General features: G+C 38.1%; 1 protein-coding gene across 3 annotated transcripts in view; it reads right to left on the bottom strand.

The window, feature by feature from the left end:
- Positions 1 to 572: 572 nt before the first annotated feature.
- LOC103697260 (uncharacterized) overlaps positions 573 to 19,443 on the bottom strand; it is a 54,938-nt gene continuing 36,067 nt past the window's right edge. For all 3 annotated transcript variants that reach the window (XM_088701255.2, XM_088701256.2, XM_088701257.2), the window contains 4 exons: positions 7,294 to 7,421; positions 2,508 to 2,776; positions 2,329 to 2,419; positions 573 to 1,101 (listed from right to left, as the gene is read on the bottom strand). In XM_088701255.2, the coding sequence (XP_088557381.1) occupies positions 703 to 1,101; positions 2,329 to 2,419; positions 2,508 to 2,776; positions 7,294 to 7,421 (887 nt within the window). In that variant the 3' untranslated portion in view covers positions 573 to 702. The remainder of the gene's footprint in view (positions 1,102 to 2,328; positions 2,420 to 2,507; positions 2,777 to 7,293; positions 7,422 to 19,443) is intronic.

Below are 19,443 nucleotides of genomic sequence, written 5' to 3'. Positions count from 1 at the left end.
AAGATAAATTAAATATTTGTAAAAATTTGAATTTATGAACAAAATTTGATATTTAAAAAAAATGATTCGCATATTAGTACTACATATATGCTAAAAATTATTATCTATTTGACTGTTTGATTTTGTTTAATTAAAATAAACATCAATTACTGTGTTGTCTAACTCATTATATAATTTTTTATTATTTTTTTTACAAATTGAGAGAACTAGACTGATTGAAATTTTCAATATGAAAGAGTGTCTGGTAAAACATTGGCGCAAGTTATTTTAAAGTACAATTTATTTAAATTGATGGCACTACCCTAAAATATTATTAGAATCACAAAACATTTAAATGTTGAGCTAATTATTGAAATAAAATTTGCATATTATTATTTAAATTGTTCTGCTATATATTTATGAAATCATGCTTGTGGAAAGGGCTCCCTATGAGGATGCAGCGATTGTCACGACTTCCGATTCGTGAACTCGGATAAGGGGTGTAACAGTGTATTCAAGCAAAATAAACCTGAAGGCACATATACTTTAAATGCTCAAGAGAAATGCAATGAAAAAAAAAAAAAAAAACTAGGTGGGCCATGAAACAGATTATATAAATAAAACTAATAATATTTGAGAAGACTGCTCTTCGCTATAAATGGCGACCTTGTTGGAGTTGGATCTTTTCCAAAGTTCTAAAAATTTACCATATTTCAGCAAGATTTATTGTACCACTGGTTTATAGCATGGCATTGTGACTAATAGCAATTCAAACCGACCATTCTCAAGATCCTTTTCCCTATTCACAGCAATTTCAAATCGGAAAGGACTATTTTTACCATGTTGTAGTATTACTTTAATCAAAATCAACCAAATACGATATAAATTGTGCTTTCTTCGATCGTCATTGCCTCCATTTTTCACAGTATTCTTTTCTCGTTTCCCATATGTTGTTATACTCGAACTTTTTGGATGAGAACTGCTCAGCAGAGTAGAATGACTTATACTTTCCTCATTATAGCACCTTTGGACATTTTCGGCAGTAATGTTCCCGAATAAAATCTCAGCAGCTCTGTTCTTTACAAGGAGTGGAATTTTCCCAGTTTGATCCCATGCATACAACTGCATCAACAGCAAAGATACCAGACGGTGGCTGTCATGACGGTGTCAAGTACAATTTAATGGCATACACAATAAATTGAAGGCATCTAAGGAAAATGTGGTGTCTGATGTAAGATTACAATTTGAACCATAAGTCTCAATTGAAATTGAAAGACTGGTGTACAAATATAATCCTTAAAAATCTGGATCAATTTAAATTGCAAATATAGTTCAACTGCAAATGTAAGTCAAAAATAATTATGTAATTTAAGTTCCAGGAGAAAAATGAAGTATTATATGCTAAGAATTAATTGTGCACCATCTTGCCAGATAGAAAGACATGGTGAATAATGATTCAAGATTATTATACATTGGTCTTCTCAATTCTAATGGAAGAGTAACTTAAACTGTCTAAAAGTAAACTTATTTCTTGTTCATTCATTTTCTCCATACAAAATTTCTCCCTTCATCAAAATCTATAGATATAATCAACCTTGGTCTGTAAGTTTTGATAATTACATCCCTCATCCCCAACAAAAAGCATATTATTAAAAATTCTAGAGTTTGAGGCTAAGAGAAGAAAGAGGATAGGCTTGAATTCATGAGAAAAGGATTTCTGAAAGTGTTTTATTGTGGCGACTAACAGTGGACAGCTGGACCCTAGCTCTTTGTTATTTTTTTTCACTTCAAAATTGGTGTGATGACAAAATTTGAGCATTAGCCTTTATCCCCTTGCTTGTTGCTAACAGCAAAAAGAAATGGGTACCACATGTACCAAGTGAATGGCCATCAAACTCTCTCATATTTACTTTGGTTTTGTTTCTCTTCTTCTTCTTCTCTTGATCCTGTTGCTTTATCTTATGAAATAACATGGAATTGGACGAAGCATGCGACAATATTCTTAACATTTCAGTCTCCTCACTTTTCTCTCCTCTTTTTTATTCCGCACGAAGATGATACCAGGTGGCATTCCGTATTTGTTAATACAATTATAAAATCATCATGACTAAGTGTACCATGCCAACTGTGATCTCTGTTCATCGAGGAATTAGATACCATGAGGTGGGGACGGGGCGGGGGGGTGGAGGGAGAGCACTCTTGAAGCATTAGATAAAAGAGATAGATCACTAATATGCAAAGTCAAGAATGCCAGATACATTATAAAACTGTAACTTCCAATGCAGCTCGCCTTGACTATTTCAAAATATGGAATATGAATAATAAAACTTGCCAATAGAAGATTCTCACCATGAATGGTCTGTAAATCAGGCATACATTGTGAACATGGTTGGAGCTTTTCAAGCAGTAGAGTGGAAAGTTTTTTTGGTCCAACAGAGGCCTGCCAAAATCAACCAACCAGAAAATATAATTGGCTCCAGTATTCAAAACTTTCATTTCAAAACAAGGAAATTCCTGTCTCAACAAACCTGGAAATTGTTGAAGAGCCACAAAGGTTGCAACCTGTACAAATTAAATCTTCTGCAATTTTATCATTTACAAACTTAAGCACTCTCTTGCTGACAAACCATTGTTCATTTTCTACTTCATCAGTTCTCCAGTTAGATGGAAAAAAGATTTCGCCAATGTAGGCATAAAATTTTGCATTACATGAGTTGGTAAGGCATAATACTTCTGAAACTGATAAACAGTGCTTTGACTTCATTTCTTCACGTGCCTTCCAGTTCTTCAACTTTTTCTGCCATAATCCATTTCAAATTCTCATGTGTGCCAATCTAATTTCATTAAAACTTAATATATAACTTGAAAATTGAACAGATAATCATTATCAATGTCCTATAACTTAATATATACCATCTGTTCCTGCTGGAAATTTTTATTGTTATCCTTATCTTAAAAATAAATAACAGAAAGAAAATGGAACAATTGATAATCCAATACTTGACGATCACAATATGCAGCAGTAATTGAATTAAAGGCAACTGAAGGTCAGGTCAATAAAAGGATAACTTAATAGAGAAATAAAAATGGTGGGCCCTAAGAGACTCTGTAAAGGAAAAAAATGAAACAGATGAGTGGTCAATCTTTTTCAATTGGCATAATGTTTTCAATTTTGGGAAATAAAGAAAACTAAGAAGCAACTGTAAACATATAAGAAGAGAAAAATTTATAACTACATGATATTATGATTTAATGTTCATCTTATCCAGATAAAAATCGAATAAACAAATATTTATGTCATACTCTTCCTTTGAAGGGACAAGAAAGAATTTTATAGTATGACAGTAAGTACAACAATTTTATAATGAAAAAACCAAATGGCTCATCTGTAAAGTTAAGCTTTCACCTACCTATCATGTTCTTATAGTTGATGTTAAAGGTCAAATATATTTTGGTAGAAGAAAGCACAACCTCCACCTCAAAGCTAACCAAGTGCCATTTAGGCCCTATTTGGGACTGTTATTGGTAGTAGAGCTTTGGAAAGTAGAACTTTTGAAAGTAGAGCTTTATAATATAACACAGTATTGTGATATAATGCAATATAATATTATAATATAATATAATATTATTATAATATAATATAATGTAATATAATATTATGTAGTATAGTATAATAGTATAATAAGAAATGATATTGTTATGCATTATTATATTATTCCAATAATAGGATGTAATACAATAATGTAAAAATATAATATAATACAATGCAATATGTTAGTATGGGTATTTTAGTCACTATGAAAATTTTATTAAATCAGAAACAGCTTTCCGATATCAGCCAAGCAAAGCTTTTGGGGAAAAGCTAAAAAATGGAGCTTCTTCTGAGTCAAAATTTTTCAGCTTTTTGGAGAACCAGAAAGCACTTACAATTGACTTACTAAGCACCACGATATAGCTCAAAAATACTTTTGGAGGGCCAAAAAATACTTTCTAACTCTCCAAAAGCATTTCCAAATGAGGCCATGGTAGCATGTAAAATTTTTCAGATTTCTAGAAGCTAAACAAATTCCCTCCAAAAAACATTGGGGGGATAGACTTGAACAAAGAAGGCCTTGATATATATGTTGGACTCTAACTCAACCTAAAAGCTTAAGCCATAAAGTTTTAAGCTCAATCATGTATATAAATCCTTTTCTCTTTGACTATTTATTTCATATCAGTTTAAACCTCACAAATGTTCTTCAACAATCAAGTCCCCCTTCAAGTCTTATCAAGTCCCTCGCCCAATTACTCTTTCGAGTGCACCAGTCTTTACTACAACCCAAGATACCTCCATGCTTCACCATGAGTTACCACTTCATTCTAGGAGTTCACTATTTTAAGAGCCACATCCATCTGTTATCGCTCTAACCTAAGAGCATGCTGCTCTCCAAGGGCCACACTTCACTGTAGTCTTACAAGAGTCTACTCTTCCAAAAAATGTGCCCTAGTCCACACTCTGAACCAGCACAATGCTCCACAAGAGTCCACATGCTACATTGCAGCCACCATGATTCCACTGTGCCAACCTTCATGTTATTGCTCTTCACTAGAACGACCAATTACCATTGTGCCTTTACAGCTTTGACTGTTGCTTGGGATCTTTTGCCCTTGCCGCTGTTACCAGATGTTGCAGCCAATAGTAGATCAATCATCTACATTGCCACAACAAGCACCAGATGCAAACAGCGAAGTCAAGAACACCATAAAAGGGGGAAAATAGAGGAAAAACAAGTGTTATACATGCTCGGGCAATGTGTCCACATCAACGAGGAGAGGAGAACAAACCCACTATCCAAAATAATGTACAAAGCAACCATATATCCCAAAACAATAGGCCATATCATGATGTCTACGCCTTTCTCTTATTACAGAAAATGCTTCGACAAACCTCATACCAACAACCTCTCATTGAAAAACCTCAGGAAGCGAAGGTATATAATCCTAAGCAAACACCTATGGTGAAAGATTTGACATCAGCCATTCAAGAATCGATTGGCAAAAAAGTAGATGTATAGCTTGAACACCGATTGGGTCTGTGGCATCAACACTCATTTTTTCTAATTTTCCAATTCATGACGGAAATGGGTTAAAGAATCTTCATGAGAGTACATGGAATTCCACTCTATCACACTCTTTTCTAACATTAAATACATAGGCCCACATAACTTAAAGAGTTGAAAGAGGATCCCAGCCCTCTTTTTCTTATTAGCAACAACTACCATAAAGTCTAAACACGGATAGAAACATGGCCTCGCTTCACATGTGATCCAACACCGACTATAATTTACAAGTTTGCCCTTTTGGGTCATTACTCATTGAAGTCTTGGAGATTAGCCAAATCTAGGTAATGCCTAAGCTTGTCCATTTTTACTAGCTTAGTCATCATATCCGTCACATTATCCTTCATAGGCTTTTTCCAACTAAACCTCGCTCTCATCCTCATCAATGAACTCTCTCACTTTGGAATACCATAATACCGAATGTCGATGTGCTCCACCGTTACATGATACACTAAATTGAATGCAACATAAAAAGCACCCGATTATCACAATAAATGTTCACCTTCTCTTGTATGATTCTATGTGCGCCAACTAAGCCCTTCAACTAAACTATTTAGCTGCTTCAGTGCCCATGGACTCCACTTCTATACTTGACAAAGCTATAGTGCACTGCAATACGGATTTCCGACCGAACAGACCACCACCCAAATAGACAAATAGCATGTCATCTCAGATCACTTCCATAGTCAAAATCCACAGAACCCTTCACCTCCATGACCATACAACGATCCTCCTCAAATATCATATGATCCTCCTCACTGCCTCCAATATATTTCCTGGATTTGCTATATACTTGTTACAACATCAACTACATGTGAACTATTTGACCTCCTAGAAATCACAACATACATTCAACAACTAACTACAGGTGGAATATCTTACCTCATTCTTACCATAAGAGACATCAAAAAGCCAACTTCATAAGCATACAAAACCTTAAGCATGTAATCTTGCTCCTCCTTGGTCTTTGGACACAACTCCAAGGACAATTATAGTTTTGAGCCAATGGTTATTTCATGGCCTTAGCCTCCAACAACAGAAATTGCTCCAAAATCTCATGAATGTATATCAAGCGCACTAGGTTTTACCAACAACAGAAATTGCTCCAAAATCTCATGAAGGTATATCAAGTGCACTAGGTTTTACCACTAGCCCAAGGCTCTACTCTCCAAGTGCCATGATTCACCATGTGTTATTGCCCTCGAAGAGATATGTTTCACCACACTTTTAAAATAGTTTGCTTTTCCAAGAACCATGCTTGAGCCCACTCTCTAACTTGGCACATACAAGTCCTACCATGACCACACACTTGCAACCTGTACGTTCCCGTTCTTCACAAGGTACACCAAAACCAGCACTTTCATCACTTGGAGTGTTGCGCAGGATCTTCACACCTTTGGCTTTCATACAACTTATTGGAGGGACTAGGAGTTGAATGCAGAAGGCCTTGATATACATGTTGGAACCCAATTCAATCTAAAAGCTTAAGCCACTGAATTTTGAACCCAACCATGGGATATCAATCCTTTTCCTTTCCCCTATTCCTAACATGTAGGACTACACCTCACCCATGATCCTCAACAAATAGTTGGGACAAGGCTTGATCGTTATGGTTATTGTTAACACAATTGTGCAAGTTTTAATATTGTGCAAGTTGAATAATAATAATCGGGTAGAATAGCAAACCCAAATCAATTAAATAATTGAATATGGAGGATACTACAAATTTTTATCATGAAGTGATTGTTTCTAATTAATCATGTAAAGTCTTCTTTAAATATTTTACTTCAATCACAATTTCATGTTTCCTTCTGTAATTCTTTCTGGAAAGAATGCCCATTAACTCACAACATAGCATAAAGATTAACTTGTTGTGAGTGGCTATGGTTCCGGTAATGCTTAATTTTTTTAGGAACAAATACTATCAGTATTCTATTGCCCTGCCAAGTATCCCAAACCAGGGGCAGTAGTTTAGATGTCTTTAATATGAAATTAGAATTTTCTTTGGAACACAACTTTTAAGAGTTAAAAATTATCAAAAATTTAGTAAAATAATCAAATAACAGATAGTAGTTTGGTATAATTCGGCCTGAATGAAAGACAAAGAAAACCTATTGTATCATAAGGTTTCAGCTGAAGGCATGCAATTTTACTTTTCAAAATTAAATAAGAAATGTGGATCAGAGTCATCTGAAAAAGCTGCAAAGAGTACTTGATGAGGATCCACTTGTTGAACATGCTGAAATGCAGATTCAGTTCGCTGCACCCACAGTATTACCCTCCTAAATTTTTCTCTCGTTGTTTCGCCCAATTTACAATGTATTAAAAAGTCACTGCTTCCTGCACAAGTAAAATGGCAAGGGTTGTAACAGATCCAACCAGTCAAGTGGAAGATATATGCACAAATCTACTTTCAGGATGTAATTCTTTTATGAGACATTTTCCAAAAATGTATGTCAATAAACTAGTTAAGAAAAAAAATGTCTGCAAAGTAGAGTCTTATTCATGAGGATTCTAGAATTTGGTATACAATATGCTGTAGATTCAACCAGATTATGTTTGATATTAAATCATAGGCTTTCCCTTCAAGCACACACCACACAAGAAACATATGTCAGGAGAAAGAGGATAAATTGTCAATTTTACAAGCATCAAACAAGATGAGCGGAGTTATAATTCAGCTTAGTGGAATATATCAGATGATACTTCAGATAGTGTTATATTCGACCATTGAAAATCATATCACATAATAATTGGCATTCCTAGCATGACATAATTACAAGCAAATAATCTCTTAAAGAAACTTAAATTGCATGTAACTTTCATGGCCTACATTGAAAGCTATATCCTATTATCTTATTATACCTTTGAAAATTTTGTCCTCTAATTAAAGCTTGCAAAATGCTAGCTTCCATGCTATATGATGAGAGCACAAAAGTGCGATCTACACGCAGCTTAAATTAATATTATTGCTAATAAATAATGATAAAAGTATTGCATTAATATTATATTTTTGTGGGGTGCAGGTGATCGTAAATCAAAGAAAAAAATACGCATTAGGTCCAAAAAGATGCATCACCACGGATGACCAGCCAACCGTATGAGTCAACCCAGCTGCACACTAGAAAGAGGCTAGGTTCAGTCGTCCAGTTCACTGCAACCAAATCCCAGCAGCCAGCAGCCTGTGCATCTCATCCCGATAGAGCCCTCATGCAACCCATTCTCTTCTCCCGTGTGTGGATTTTCCAAATCTCACTCATCCCAAATCTCAGCACCATTCGTGCATCTTCCTCACATTCCACGTGTTTCATCACCTCCCGGATCCACAATCTCCCAGCAACCCGTCTGCCTCCTCTCCATCCGCCCGCGATCAACGCCATTTGCCTCCACAGCGTCCGCCCGAGCCAGCGATCAGCACCTCCTCCCAGCAGTCCACCTCTTCCGTGATTTCAGCCCGCGATCAGCCTCCTGCGAGTGATCCATGGCGTCCGTCCGCTTCTCCCACGTTCCGAGCCGCCCGCAAAGCAAGCCTTCCGCGATCCCATCCCTTCTTCCAGAGTCCGCGTCTCAGCCTTCCTCTCAGCCGAGCCCAACGCCCATTCATCCGCCTCTTCCAGATTTGCAAGCAATCAGCCGTCCGCGCATCATCCGCACGAGCATCAGCCCAGCCATCCGCAAAGCACGATCCATGGCGTCCGCTCCTCTCCACGCGCGATCAGGGGAATCATCAATTCCATGGGCTCTGGGGATCTATATGAGGAGAGTTCTTTCAGCTGGAAAGGGGGCTGGGGGGATTGGGAAGAGGAAAATAGAGCAGCCGGCCTCTTGGTTTCAAACAAAAAAAAAAGAGAAAGGGAAACAGGGGATGCCCTGTTTCCGAAAAGAAAAAGAAAAAAAAAGAGTGAGAAAGGGAGAGATGTTGATGTTTGTAATGGCTTGCTAATTCCTTTGGCAAAGGGTGATGGATGAACCCTTGTCATGTTGCTTTCATCAAGTACACTCTAAACTTTAATTCTAATTGTTTTATATCCATTGGTATATTTTGGATTCTTGCGTATTTATTTATTAGATAGATCTTGTATGGTTTATATTTATTGATGCATGGATTGTTTCGATTTTTGATTTGTCGTAGACATAACCGGCACGATAAATACTTGAATGTTGAATTCATGTTTTCAAAGTATATATTCCATGCTTAGAACTATTCTATCTAATTAATCCTTAATCAAGAATCGCAAAATTTAATTGTTGAAAATAACATTGTCAAGGGAAAATCCAGATCCCTAGCCTTCTCTATATTCTTGAACTTTGTTTAGTTACCTATTAATCCTCTGCTTTTAATTTTTGAAAATCAACTGAAAATTACATCTAAAAATTACGCTAATAATCTATAGATCGTTCCCTGAGGAATCGACTTCGGACTTCCGAGTTATATTACTTGTGTGATTCTCCTGCACTTGGGATAGCAGTTTTATTTTTGCATCACTATACTCATATAACGCACAAGTTAGGGATAAAAAACATCGGATGAAATCTGATCCAATCCAATTCCATATCCGAATCAGGTTGGACACCAATATACAAATATATATCGAGTCTAGGTTTTGGATACGAATTCAGATAAATAGTCGCAAAAGATTCCTGACACAGATTTTATATCTTTCTTCAGATTTAGATTCAAATATCCGCTTAGAAAATTAAAATGAAAAACCAAAACCCCTCATCGCCCAGTCCCAGCCCCAATGCTCTTGGTCAAGGCTCCTTCCCCTCTCTTCTCTATTCCCAACCTTGTTCTAGTTTTCCCTTTGCCCTATTCACAACCATTCACTTGCCATCTTTAAAGCCCAAAGCACCGACTGCTGCCACCATCGACCACAAGCCTGCGAACCTAAGTATAACCAGTTCTTTATTCTCCTTGCCTTAAACTTTTAAGCCACCAGCTCCAACAATGGGCTTGGCAGAGAACGGCCCGAAGGATTCATAACCGAAGAAGGTAAGGGAAGAAGAAAGAAAATTTAGTAAGCTTAGCATTAATAAAAAGCAATGGAAAAATGTCAAATCCAAAGCAAGGAGCTGTTTGATCTAAGGGCACAAACTGAGAGGTCAAGTGCCAACAAGCAAAGAGAAGGAAAAGAAAGAGCCCCCAAACCAAGGTTTGCAATACCAGTTTCAGTGTCTGCACCAGTACCCAACTAGTGCAATGTCGGTACGATGCTGTTCTTCGGATACCAACATTTAGTATAGGGGTGTACCGAATATTGATTCACTATCCATATGATAAAGTAATGCCCAGTGCAGAATTGTATTGCAAACCATGCCCCAGCCCATGGCTACAAGACACTTCGACAGAGGGGTGCCGGGCCTTGGGCATTGTGAATTAGAATCATGGGAAGAGGAGAAATGGGAAGCAAGCTGTATTTTTCTTTCTTTTAGTAGCAGGCATTATTGTGAGCTCCTTAATTCATGATCTTCCTCCAGCTCAAATGAACATGGTCATGATAGCTAGTTTCCTCATTCCTTAATATTTACTATTCATTAGAGCAGTCTTATGTTCTGGTCCCTTGAGAATGTTACAATTCCAGTTTTCTAGGCTTTCGTTTTGCATCATATCACATTCTATATCGACAAACCATGTTTTGCATACATTCCAACTAGCTTGTTGAAATGAAGATAGCTGGGATCTCCACACGCACATAGAAACAAGGCATAAGTAAAGCCACTTGGTTCATGACAAGGGACATTTCTTTAATTTCTCATATCTTAGTCTTTCTTTGAAAAATAGGCTGAGATATGGTTATATGACAGTCGCAAGCAAGCATAACTATATTTTATATAGTAAAGCATAACTTATGTTATATAGTAATCAGTTCATCTTACGAATGATGATCGAATCAGAATACCAATTTTTATACCCATTAAATATTTGTATTTGTATTTGTATCTGCTGATTAAATATGGGTACTAATGTGGAATACCAATGTTATCTTGCATCTGATCCGTTTTCAACTACATGTACTGAAAATCTAATGACAATTGATAAACTCTAAACAAGTTCATATGATAAACATCATTAAAGTCGTAACAAAATAGAATATGTACCTATATAACAAAGTATAGCAAGCCTTATCTATAAAGAAAGAATTTGTACCTTATTCATGCTTCTTATTTGCCATGTTGCCTTTTATAACTTCTCTTTATTTATGTTGTTTGATAGTGATTTGTAACTATCTATAATTAGCATGACTGTGTAATTTGAGCCATGTCTATCTTCACATCGTAATAAGACCACAATATATAAAGACTGGTGATGAGAAGAGAACGATATCAATATCTTCTCTTATAGATCATTTCCTATATCTTTTCCTGCCACCTTTCTTCTTCCTTCCCCTCCATCTCCTCTCATCTCAACATTTATTCTTCTTTTCTTCTCCCTCTTTTACTCAAAGTCTCCAAGCTGATCATATTCTAACCAAGGTGAGAGCAAAGATAATGATATAAAAGTGGCTTTTGATTTGATCAACCTTCGCACTATGTGACAGTGTTTCTATGTTGTTTGTTAGAGCAGATTGGATTTGCTATGCTGCTGATAAAGTTGTGAAAATAGAAGATTGGATCCGGTCAGATCATGTGATGAGAAGATTCAAAACAGATATGAAAGTGATGGTATGTTTCTACTTGACCATAATTATTATTTATGCTGCTGATTTCTTAATATTACATTTATTCTTGAGATGGGAGACTCTATAAGGTGGCCTTAGGATTAGTAAGCAGTCACATTGACCACCAAATTTGATGATTACCATGATATAGTTGAATGAAAATAATTATTTGGAAAAAGCATAATCTTTTATGACCTTTATCAACAACTATGAAGTTGGATTACACCAGAGGGTCTATTAAGAAGCCACAATCAGGTAATACATTTCATAATGATTGGGAAAACGAAAAAGTGACCATGATGTGTTGGTTGTTACATTCAATGGAGCCTTATATTAGTAGAAATTTTCTTTTTTCTCGACTGCAAAAGAATATACTGATAATGTTAAAAAAGTGCTGTAAATCTCATTAGGACAGGAGGCATCTTGCAAGTCTTGGCCCATTCCCTTGAGAAATCGGTATCTAGGTTGGGCGCAGGACCTCGATCCCTTGAGGGACCTCCCATCTCGCCAGTCCCATGCATGTCCTGCCTAGAAAACATCGAGATCACAAGCAAGACAACAAATCTACCCCCTATCCTGCTTATCTCTCCCCATAAGGGATCCTGATCGCCCAACAACATCTCTAAATCCAATGTTGTCAATACCCAAGATCTAGCAAGGGTGGCTTCTTCAGGAATAATACTTTGTCAATTCAAGCAAATATATGATGTCATATGTGATGTACATTTCATAGACTCGAGCTTTTAGAAAGGGCTCCCACAGTTTTGGTGAAAAAGCAGCAGTGGCAAGCAAAGACAATACGAATCCAGATATTTTTGGACGCCAACTCTAACTAGTCCATTATTTTATGATAAATAGTGTCTAACGCAAAGTCCGCTGAACCAGTACTAGGACCTAAACCGGACCGTACTGACACACGGTATGCAGAGGCATGCCAGTTCAGTACCCAAATCGATACCGTACCGACATATGGTATGCCGAGGCGTGCTGGTTCCAAACCAGCACGTCATTTTTTTTAATATTTTTTAGGTTTGATTTATTGGTAATCAATTTTTTTCAACTTTTCAATAATTTTAAATATAATTTGACGTTTTTTGACGTTTCTATTGTTCCAACACATCCTAAATGATACCTCTTGATGTTTTAGAGTGATGCAAAATATAAAATGATTAGTGAGATGTTGCAAGCTATAAAAAGCATGCATGAAATATCCTAAAATCAATTAATGAGATACAAAATATAAAATGATACAGTCAATTACATATATTTAAAGTACAACATACATAACTGTAAGACTCTGAAATTGGACCCAGTCCACTTGACTGGCCCAGCCCCAAGTTTTCGGCCTAAAGATGACGGAGCCCCTGTTTTAGGGCTTCTTCTCCTTCTCCTTTGAGGCCACTGAGGTAGAGCCGCCACACCCAAGTCTGGTTGAAGAGGGGGGGTTCTTCGTGTTGCCGCCCAAGAGAGAGGGAGAGAACCGTTAAAGCCGTAGCTTGGGTGGTCCTCTTCTACCATTGCCGCCGGAGAGGAAGAGAGTTGTCGGACCTTCGCCGGAGTTAAGGTAAGAGTTCTTGGCCTTCCTCTCCTCCTCTTCAAATGTTTAGCCATGATTTATTGTGGTTTTTGAGCCGGCCAATCGCTGAAAATTGGGTCCAAAAATGGGAGCTCTGTTCGGCCCAAGAACACTTGTCGCCGGCCATGTTCGCCGCCACCAGCCACCGGAAGTGGTCGGGTTTGCTCCGCCACCTCCTGCCGCCGTCAGGGCTGGCCACCGCGGCCGCCCTTGGGCTCCACCGTGGAGGGAAGAAGAAGAAGAAGGGGGGTCACGGGCCCCCTATTTTGCCAAAGGAGAAGAGAGGAGTCAGGAGAGGAAGGAAAAAAGAAAAAGAAAAGAAGGAAAAAGAAAAAGAAAAGAAAAAAAATAAAAAAATAAAGAGAGGGGGTGGTTTACGGGTATGAACCCGAACTCGGGGTGCTAGGCACTTCTACAGAGTCGGCCATGGAAGGATGTTAAAATTTAAGTTTTATATATATATGTGTGTGTGCGCGCGCGTGTGTTGTGATGAATTTCAAAAGAAGAATATGAGTTTGGATATTAGGTTTTGCGAGTGATTTGCATAATTAATTGGATTTCTTGTGGATCTTGTTCGCGAGGTAAGTAATGTAACCTTTTTCTAGATTTATCAGCAAGTTATAAATATTTTCTCGAGTCGAGTTATTCTTAATTTACAAATTCGATGCATGGTGTTATATGTCTATTTTTAGAATATTGTATAGTTCCGATTGAACGTATTTGCTTTCAACTTGGATTATGTTTGATTGATTCGATATCATATTTTCAGTTTAGAACATTGAACGTAATGCAAGAAAAGATAATAATAACTCGTAATAGATTCTGACTTGCAGTCGGGCAATGTCGAGGATCCTGCCAATTGGGGGCTAATACATTGATACTGCAAGAAGATTAGCCGGTGATATGACCCTGCCACAGGAAACATATAGTCATAGTTCCTGGCTGTTGAGTTGGATCCGATAAATTGAAAGAAATCAAGTTATGAACGATATTTGGTTTTGACACTGCATGATTTTCTAACTGAAATATGAAACAGAGAACTAATTGAATTTCGACCTGGCTATGTTGAGGACCCTGCCAATGGGGGCAGATACGTTGGCAATTGATTGTCCTGAAGGACTCACCGCAAGAAGATTAGTCGGTGTATGATCCTGCCACAGGAAACATGTGGTCATAGTCCAGAATCGACAAGATGAATTGAATATTTGAAAGAATTCAAATCCGTAGAAAAAATTCTAAGAACTTAAGAAAAATGTGGATTTCTATTTTAGTACTGCATATGCACTTATTTTCTGCATATTATTGTCTGATTTATCTAGCTAGAGTGTTCATTACTTACTGGATTGCTTAGCTCATTATACAGTTTATTGTTGTTTTACAGATTTCGAGAACTAGTCTATTGAGGTTCCAAAATGGGAGAGCGACTAGAAAGATTGTGGCGCAAGCTATCTTAGATTAGGGTTATTTAAGTTGAACTATTATCTAGGACATTTATTATGATTGCTGGACATTGCAAGATTTTGTTATTTTACGAACTAAGTTTTGCATATTGGTAATTGTTCCGCTGCGTATTTAGAACTGTAAGACTTTATGACTTGAGTTAGTCAATAGAATAAGATTGTATTTATTTAGTTGAATTATTTTAGCTTTATATAATTGAGATGTTTGGTTAAGATGCCTTGCATGCTCGTGGGGAGAGTTTCCTACGGATGTGCGGCGGTTGGCGCGACCCCCGGCTCATGATATCGGGGCGGAGGCTTGGCAATAACGATATCTAAAATCTTGCCTAAGTGGCGATGTCTTTCGTAGATATCCGGATCATTTGCATAATTAGGAGGAACATCAGCCCACCCCTCTAACTAAGCGGCGTTTAGTCCTATACGGTCATCTCATGAGGAATGCGCTTTGGGTTATAATCAGTCTGGAATCTCTCATTTAAGTTCTAGCTCTAAGAGGTGTCCTCTAGCTAATAGTTCGGCTGTGGAGAGGCCCATCCGAATATACCAGTAGCCAAATCCAATCTGTAAGATGCTCCAAGCAGCGTAGGATAGTAGCCATCGGAAAATGATACCTCAGACGCATCATATCCATATCCGTATCCGTATGGATTATAAGATGTTTGTGGCTGCAGGTAATAGGATCCAACATAAAACTCAAAACCTGATACGTCTATGGATCCTACTCCACGTATATGGAGCTGCATCATATTTTTTGAATGACCTTAAAGAGCCTATCTCCTATATGCAATCGTATCCTTGTAGGCTCTACCAGATCGTGCACTGTGGTTTCTATCCTGTATAGCATATGTAAACCAAAACTCACCGGTGAATCGAAAACCACCCTACATTTGTCTCCCTTTATTTTGAAAATTTCTTGGTATTCTTCGGCTTGAAAAAAAAAGGAGAAAATAAGATAGGAGAGAAAAAGCATACCTCATTTTGAGTTGAATCCTCCTTGAATCATCAAAATTAGCGGTGCAAACCGGGCGGTTTCAAACAGAACCCTTCCCACCACATAAAAACATAGGGAAAGGGGGAACTAGTCTCGTAACCATCCAGTTTGGGGCCGGTTTCGAGTCCCGCCGCCGAACCGACTCAGTCCCACGTCGGGTCGGCTCGATCGGCCCGAATCGGGCAATTTGGCCCAATTCGGCAGACCTTGGTCTAATATCTAATGTACTTGCCGCATTTGCAGTTGAATGAGGGGTTTTATTTTAGGTTGTCGTCTAAAACCTCAAGAGGTTAGCAATTTAGGTCCTCTCATAGATAGTCTCATCTAGTGGTTGTGAGTGCAACCGGTCAATGTTCTCTTTAATACATAGTAAACATAGAAGCCGCCTAACACAAAAGAGACTACATAATTTGATATACATGTACTATAATCTATGGCCTAGCATCCATGAGGTTGAGCTAAAGTATGACAACCCACTACATAATAACTTTGCACGTGACGATGATGATCACATGATTGGTTGGCTTGAGGCCTAGCAACAACCAAAGCCTGATGAGCTAAGATCGCCTCCTCCACAAGCTAGTTTCACAGCAAAGGAGATTGGGAAGAATGCAACGCAATAGGCAAAGAGACACATGCCACACTCACAATCAGCTCATATCGAGCAAGAAGAGCAACCATGAAGGTCAGGAGGGAGACGATTGAGATTGCAAGGCTCTATGTTTGGGATATCCTCCTAAAGATATGATAGAGAGATGCCAAGGAGAAGCCACCAAGCACCCAATCCATTCAGGGAGATAGGGCCAACCAAGGTGGTGGGCCTAGTTGAGCCAACCAATAAAACCAATCATATAGGGACGGCCAAGGAAAGAAAGCAATTTCTCAGAGTAGCAAGAAAGAAAAAGGAAAGAAAGCTATAGATCCATTGGAGGGATTGATAAGAAGCAATTCATTCAGATTCTAAACCACTGAGCCCTCGAACAATCGTTGCTCAAATCATCTTGCAACATGAGAGATAATGCTAATGAATATTCGAGTGGTGATACATCTGGTAACTAAAAAGGTAGCATTGGGCATGGCAAGGGTGCATAAAACTCAGCCACCTGGAGTGAGTCGATTCATGAGTGAGTTGCATTTCACTCATGCCACGTAGGATGTTGACCATGGTGTATATCATAAAGCCCATGAGGATATAATAGCTTACAGGAGATGGACCTCATAAGGGGGTTCAGGGCGCAGCATTGCTAATTTGCTATAAATGACGACATAGAACAAAATGTCCCTAGTATCTCTAGTTCCTCATCATTCACCGGATCGTATTCTACATAGCTAAGGTATGACCTAGATGCATATCCTTCATTTAAGACATCGCATTCGAGCGGCTACTATAATCAACAACCTCAACCAAATTATCGGTTAGATTTTGTTTATAAGGGTCCAGTGACTCCAGTCCATTGACCGGCCAAAAAATTGCTAGGCCCAACATTTCCCCCGCGCGAATATTAAGGCAAGGCGGAAAAATTTTAAATTACACATCATGAGAGATGGAAGAAGCAAACTCTTGGAAGGAGTTTGTCTTCTTCCCTGACTCCGTCGGGCACATGAAGTCTAGGGCTCGTCGGAGTCCTAGATTAGCCTATAAAATGCCCTTTCCCCCTTCTAGGCACCTTCCATCGCTGAATCATTCCCAACCATCATCGATTTCCATGGTGAAATCCCGTAGCTTTTGTTGAGATTCATCATCGATCCGGCCCAAGACCTCGCCAGAGATGAGGTAATGGTCACTAAACCTTCTTCTCCATTTTCCAGTCCCTAGACTACCGTCGCCTACCCGATTGAAGCCAGCAAATCACCGAATTTAGCCACGGGAGTCCCTTATTCTCTTTGGCTTTTCTTCATTATTTTGCCTCCTTTTGTCATTGGCCACTACGGTCGTCACCCATTGTGGCCTTCACGGAAGGTTGAGCTCTCTCGAGTGGTTCCCTATAGCCACCCAAAATAACCAGGTCACCGGTGAGAGAACCGAGCTTCTAATCCTCTATTTTTTCCTTATTCTTCTGCATTGCCACCAGTTGTCGCCATTGCCTTACCACTGGACGCTGCTGAGTCCACACCCACCAACCACCACAACATCTCCTTCTTCGTTGCTATGTTTTGAGAAAGAGAGAGAGGGAGCTTTCCTTTGTTTAGAGGAATCTCTTCTTTCTCTTTCTCTCTCCTCGCTCTTCCCTTTTCTCTCTCCTCTTTCTCTTTTTCTCTCTCTAACCAATCTAGGGGGATCTACTGGGTGGTCCCGAGTCTCTACTCAAAGGTGGGCCCCCAGTGGACCCATTGGAAGGTTTCAAGTTGTTGGCTATCATTTGATGATTTTTTATGTTTGGACTTGGTTCTATAGGGGAACAACCTTCTGAACAAGAGAACATTGAGTAGGGTTCTCAAACTCCCAATACGTAGATCCAAGTGTGGGCGGATACTTAGTGTGCAAGTTGTCACCAACAGAAGAAAGAATTCTTATAAATAATCACCTATATGGATAATATGTATTTTGTTGCATGTGTCAATAATTCTAGGTTTTGCATCATTTGCTGCATGATTGCTGATTAAGTTTTGATATGAATGTATATAAACATATGTTTCTTTGTTGAATAGACGTATCAAACATCAATGATTTTAGCTACTCGGATTACAAATTGGTTGTTTGAAACATGATGTTGGTTATTTTGGCATTTGGCAAGAAATATAATGTAAAATTATATTTTCTCTAACATGGAAGAAATTGAATAATTTGATTACTAAATGAAAGGATTTGAACTGGACATGTCATGGATTGCCAATCACGAGACACATTGGTTTGTCACTGCAGGCCAAAGTGCAAATATTTTGGTTTGCCACCACAAGCCGAAACACGGATACTTTGGTTTGCCACCATAGGCTAAAGCGCGGATACTTTGGTTTGCCACTGCAGGCCGAAGCGCAGATATTTTTTTTTGGTTTGCCACCATAGGTCGAAGCATAGAATTATGGTTTGCCAGTCACAGACCAAAGCATAATTGTGGATAGTCCAAATCATAAAGATAATTATTGATCAAAAATTTAGGTAATAACAGAAGATAATATATATAAAACTTTTGTTGAATAAGAGTTTTAGACTGATCATAAATCTAATCTAATTTATATGATTGATGATGTAAAGTTATGTGTGCATATTTATATGAATTTATTTGAGCTATGTAAGTAATCATTATGAGGTTTTATGTTAATCTTTATTTTAAATTTATTATATCTATATTGTTGCGAGTGTAAAGGATTCTTATTAGACTATAAAGCTCACACCACCTCATTCCTTTTCCCTTTTAGAGCTACTGGATGTATAGTCTCAATTGGGTCAGGCATGAAGTTCGAGCAACGGAATCATTAGTGAGTTTATTTTGTGATACCAAAGAACATTTGAAAATTTTGTAATTAAACAAGTTTGATGATTTGATTGTAAAGGGCTTTTAGTTGGATTTTTTGGCTATTATCTGTTGATTTTAATTTCCAAAGTTATTGAAAATTTGTTCAGCTTAGATCTTGCATGATCTTTAGGGCACCGCTCGAGGGTTCACGTGGTCAATCCAACTGACGGGTTCGGGCCATGAGAAGTGGTATCAAAGCTTAAGGTTTAGGATCCTATAGT

The sequence above is a fragment of the Phoenix dactylifera genome, chromosome 7, assembly GCF_051530095.1.
Source record: "Phoenix dactylifera cultivar Ajwa chromosome 7, Ajwa_hap1_PhDact_Kaust_v1.1, whole genome shotgun sequence".
Taxonomy (NCBI): Eukaryota; Viridiplantae; Streptophyta; class Magnoliopsida; order Arecales; family Arecaceae; genus Phoenix; species Phoenix dactylifera.
This window is presented reverse-complemented; position numbering and strand designations above follow the sequence as displayed.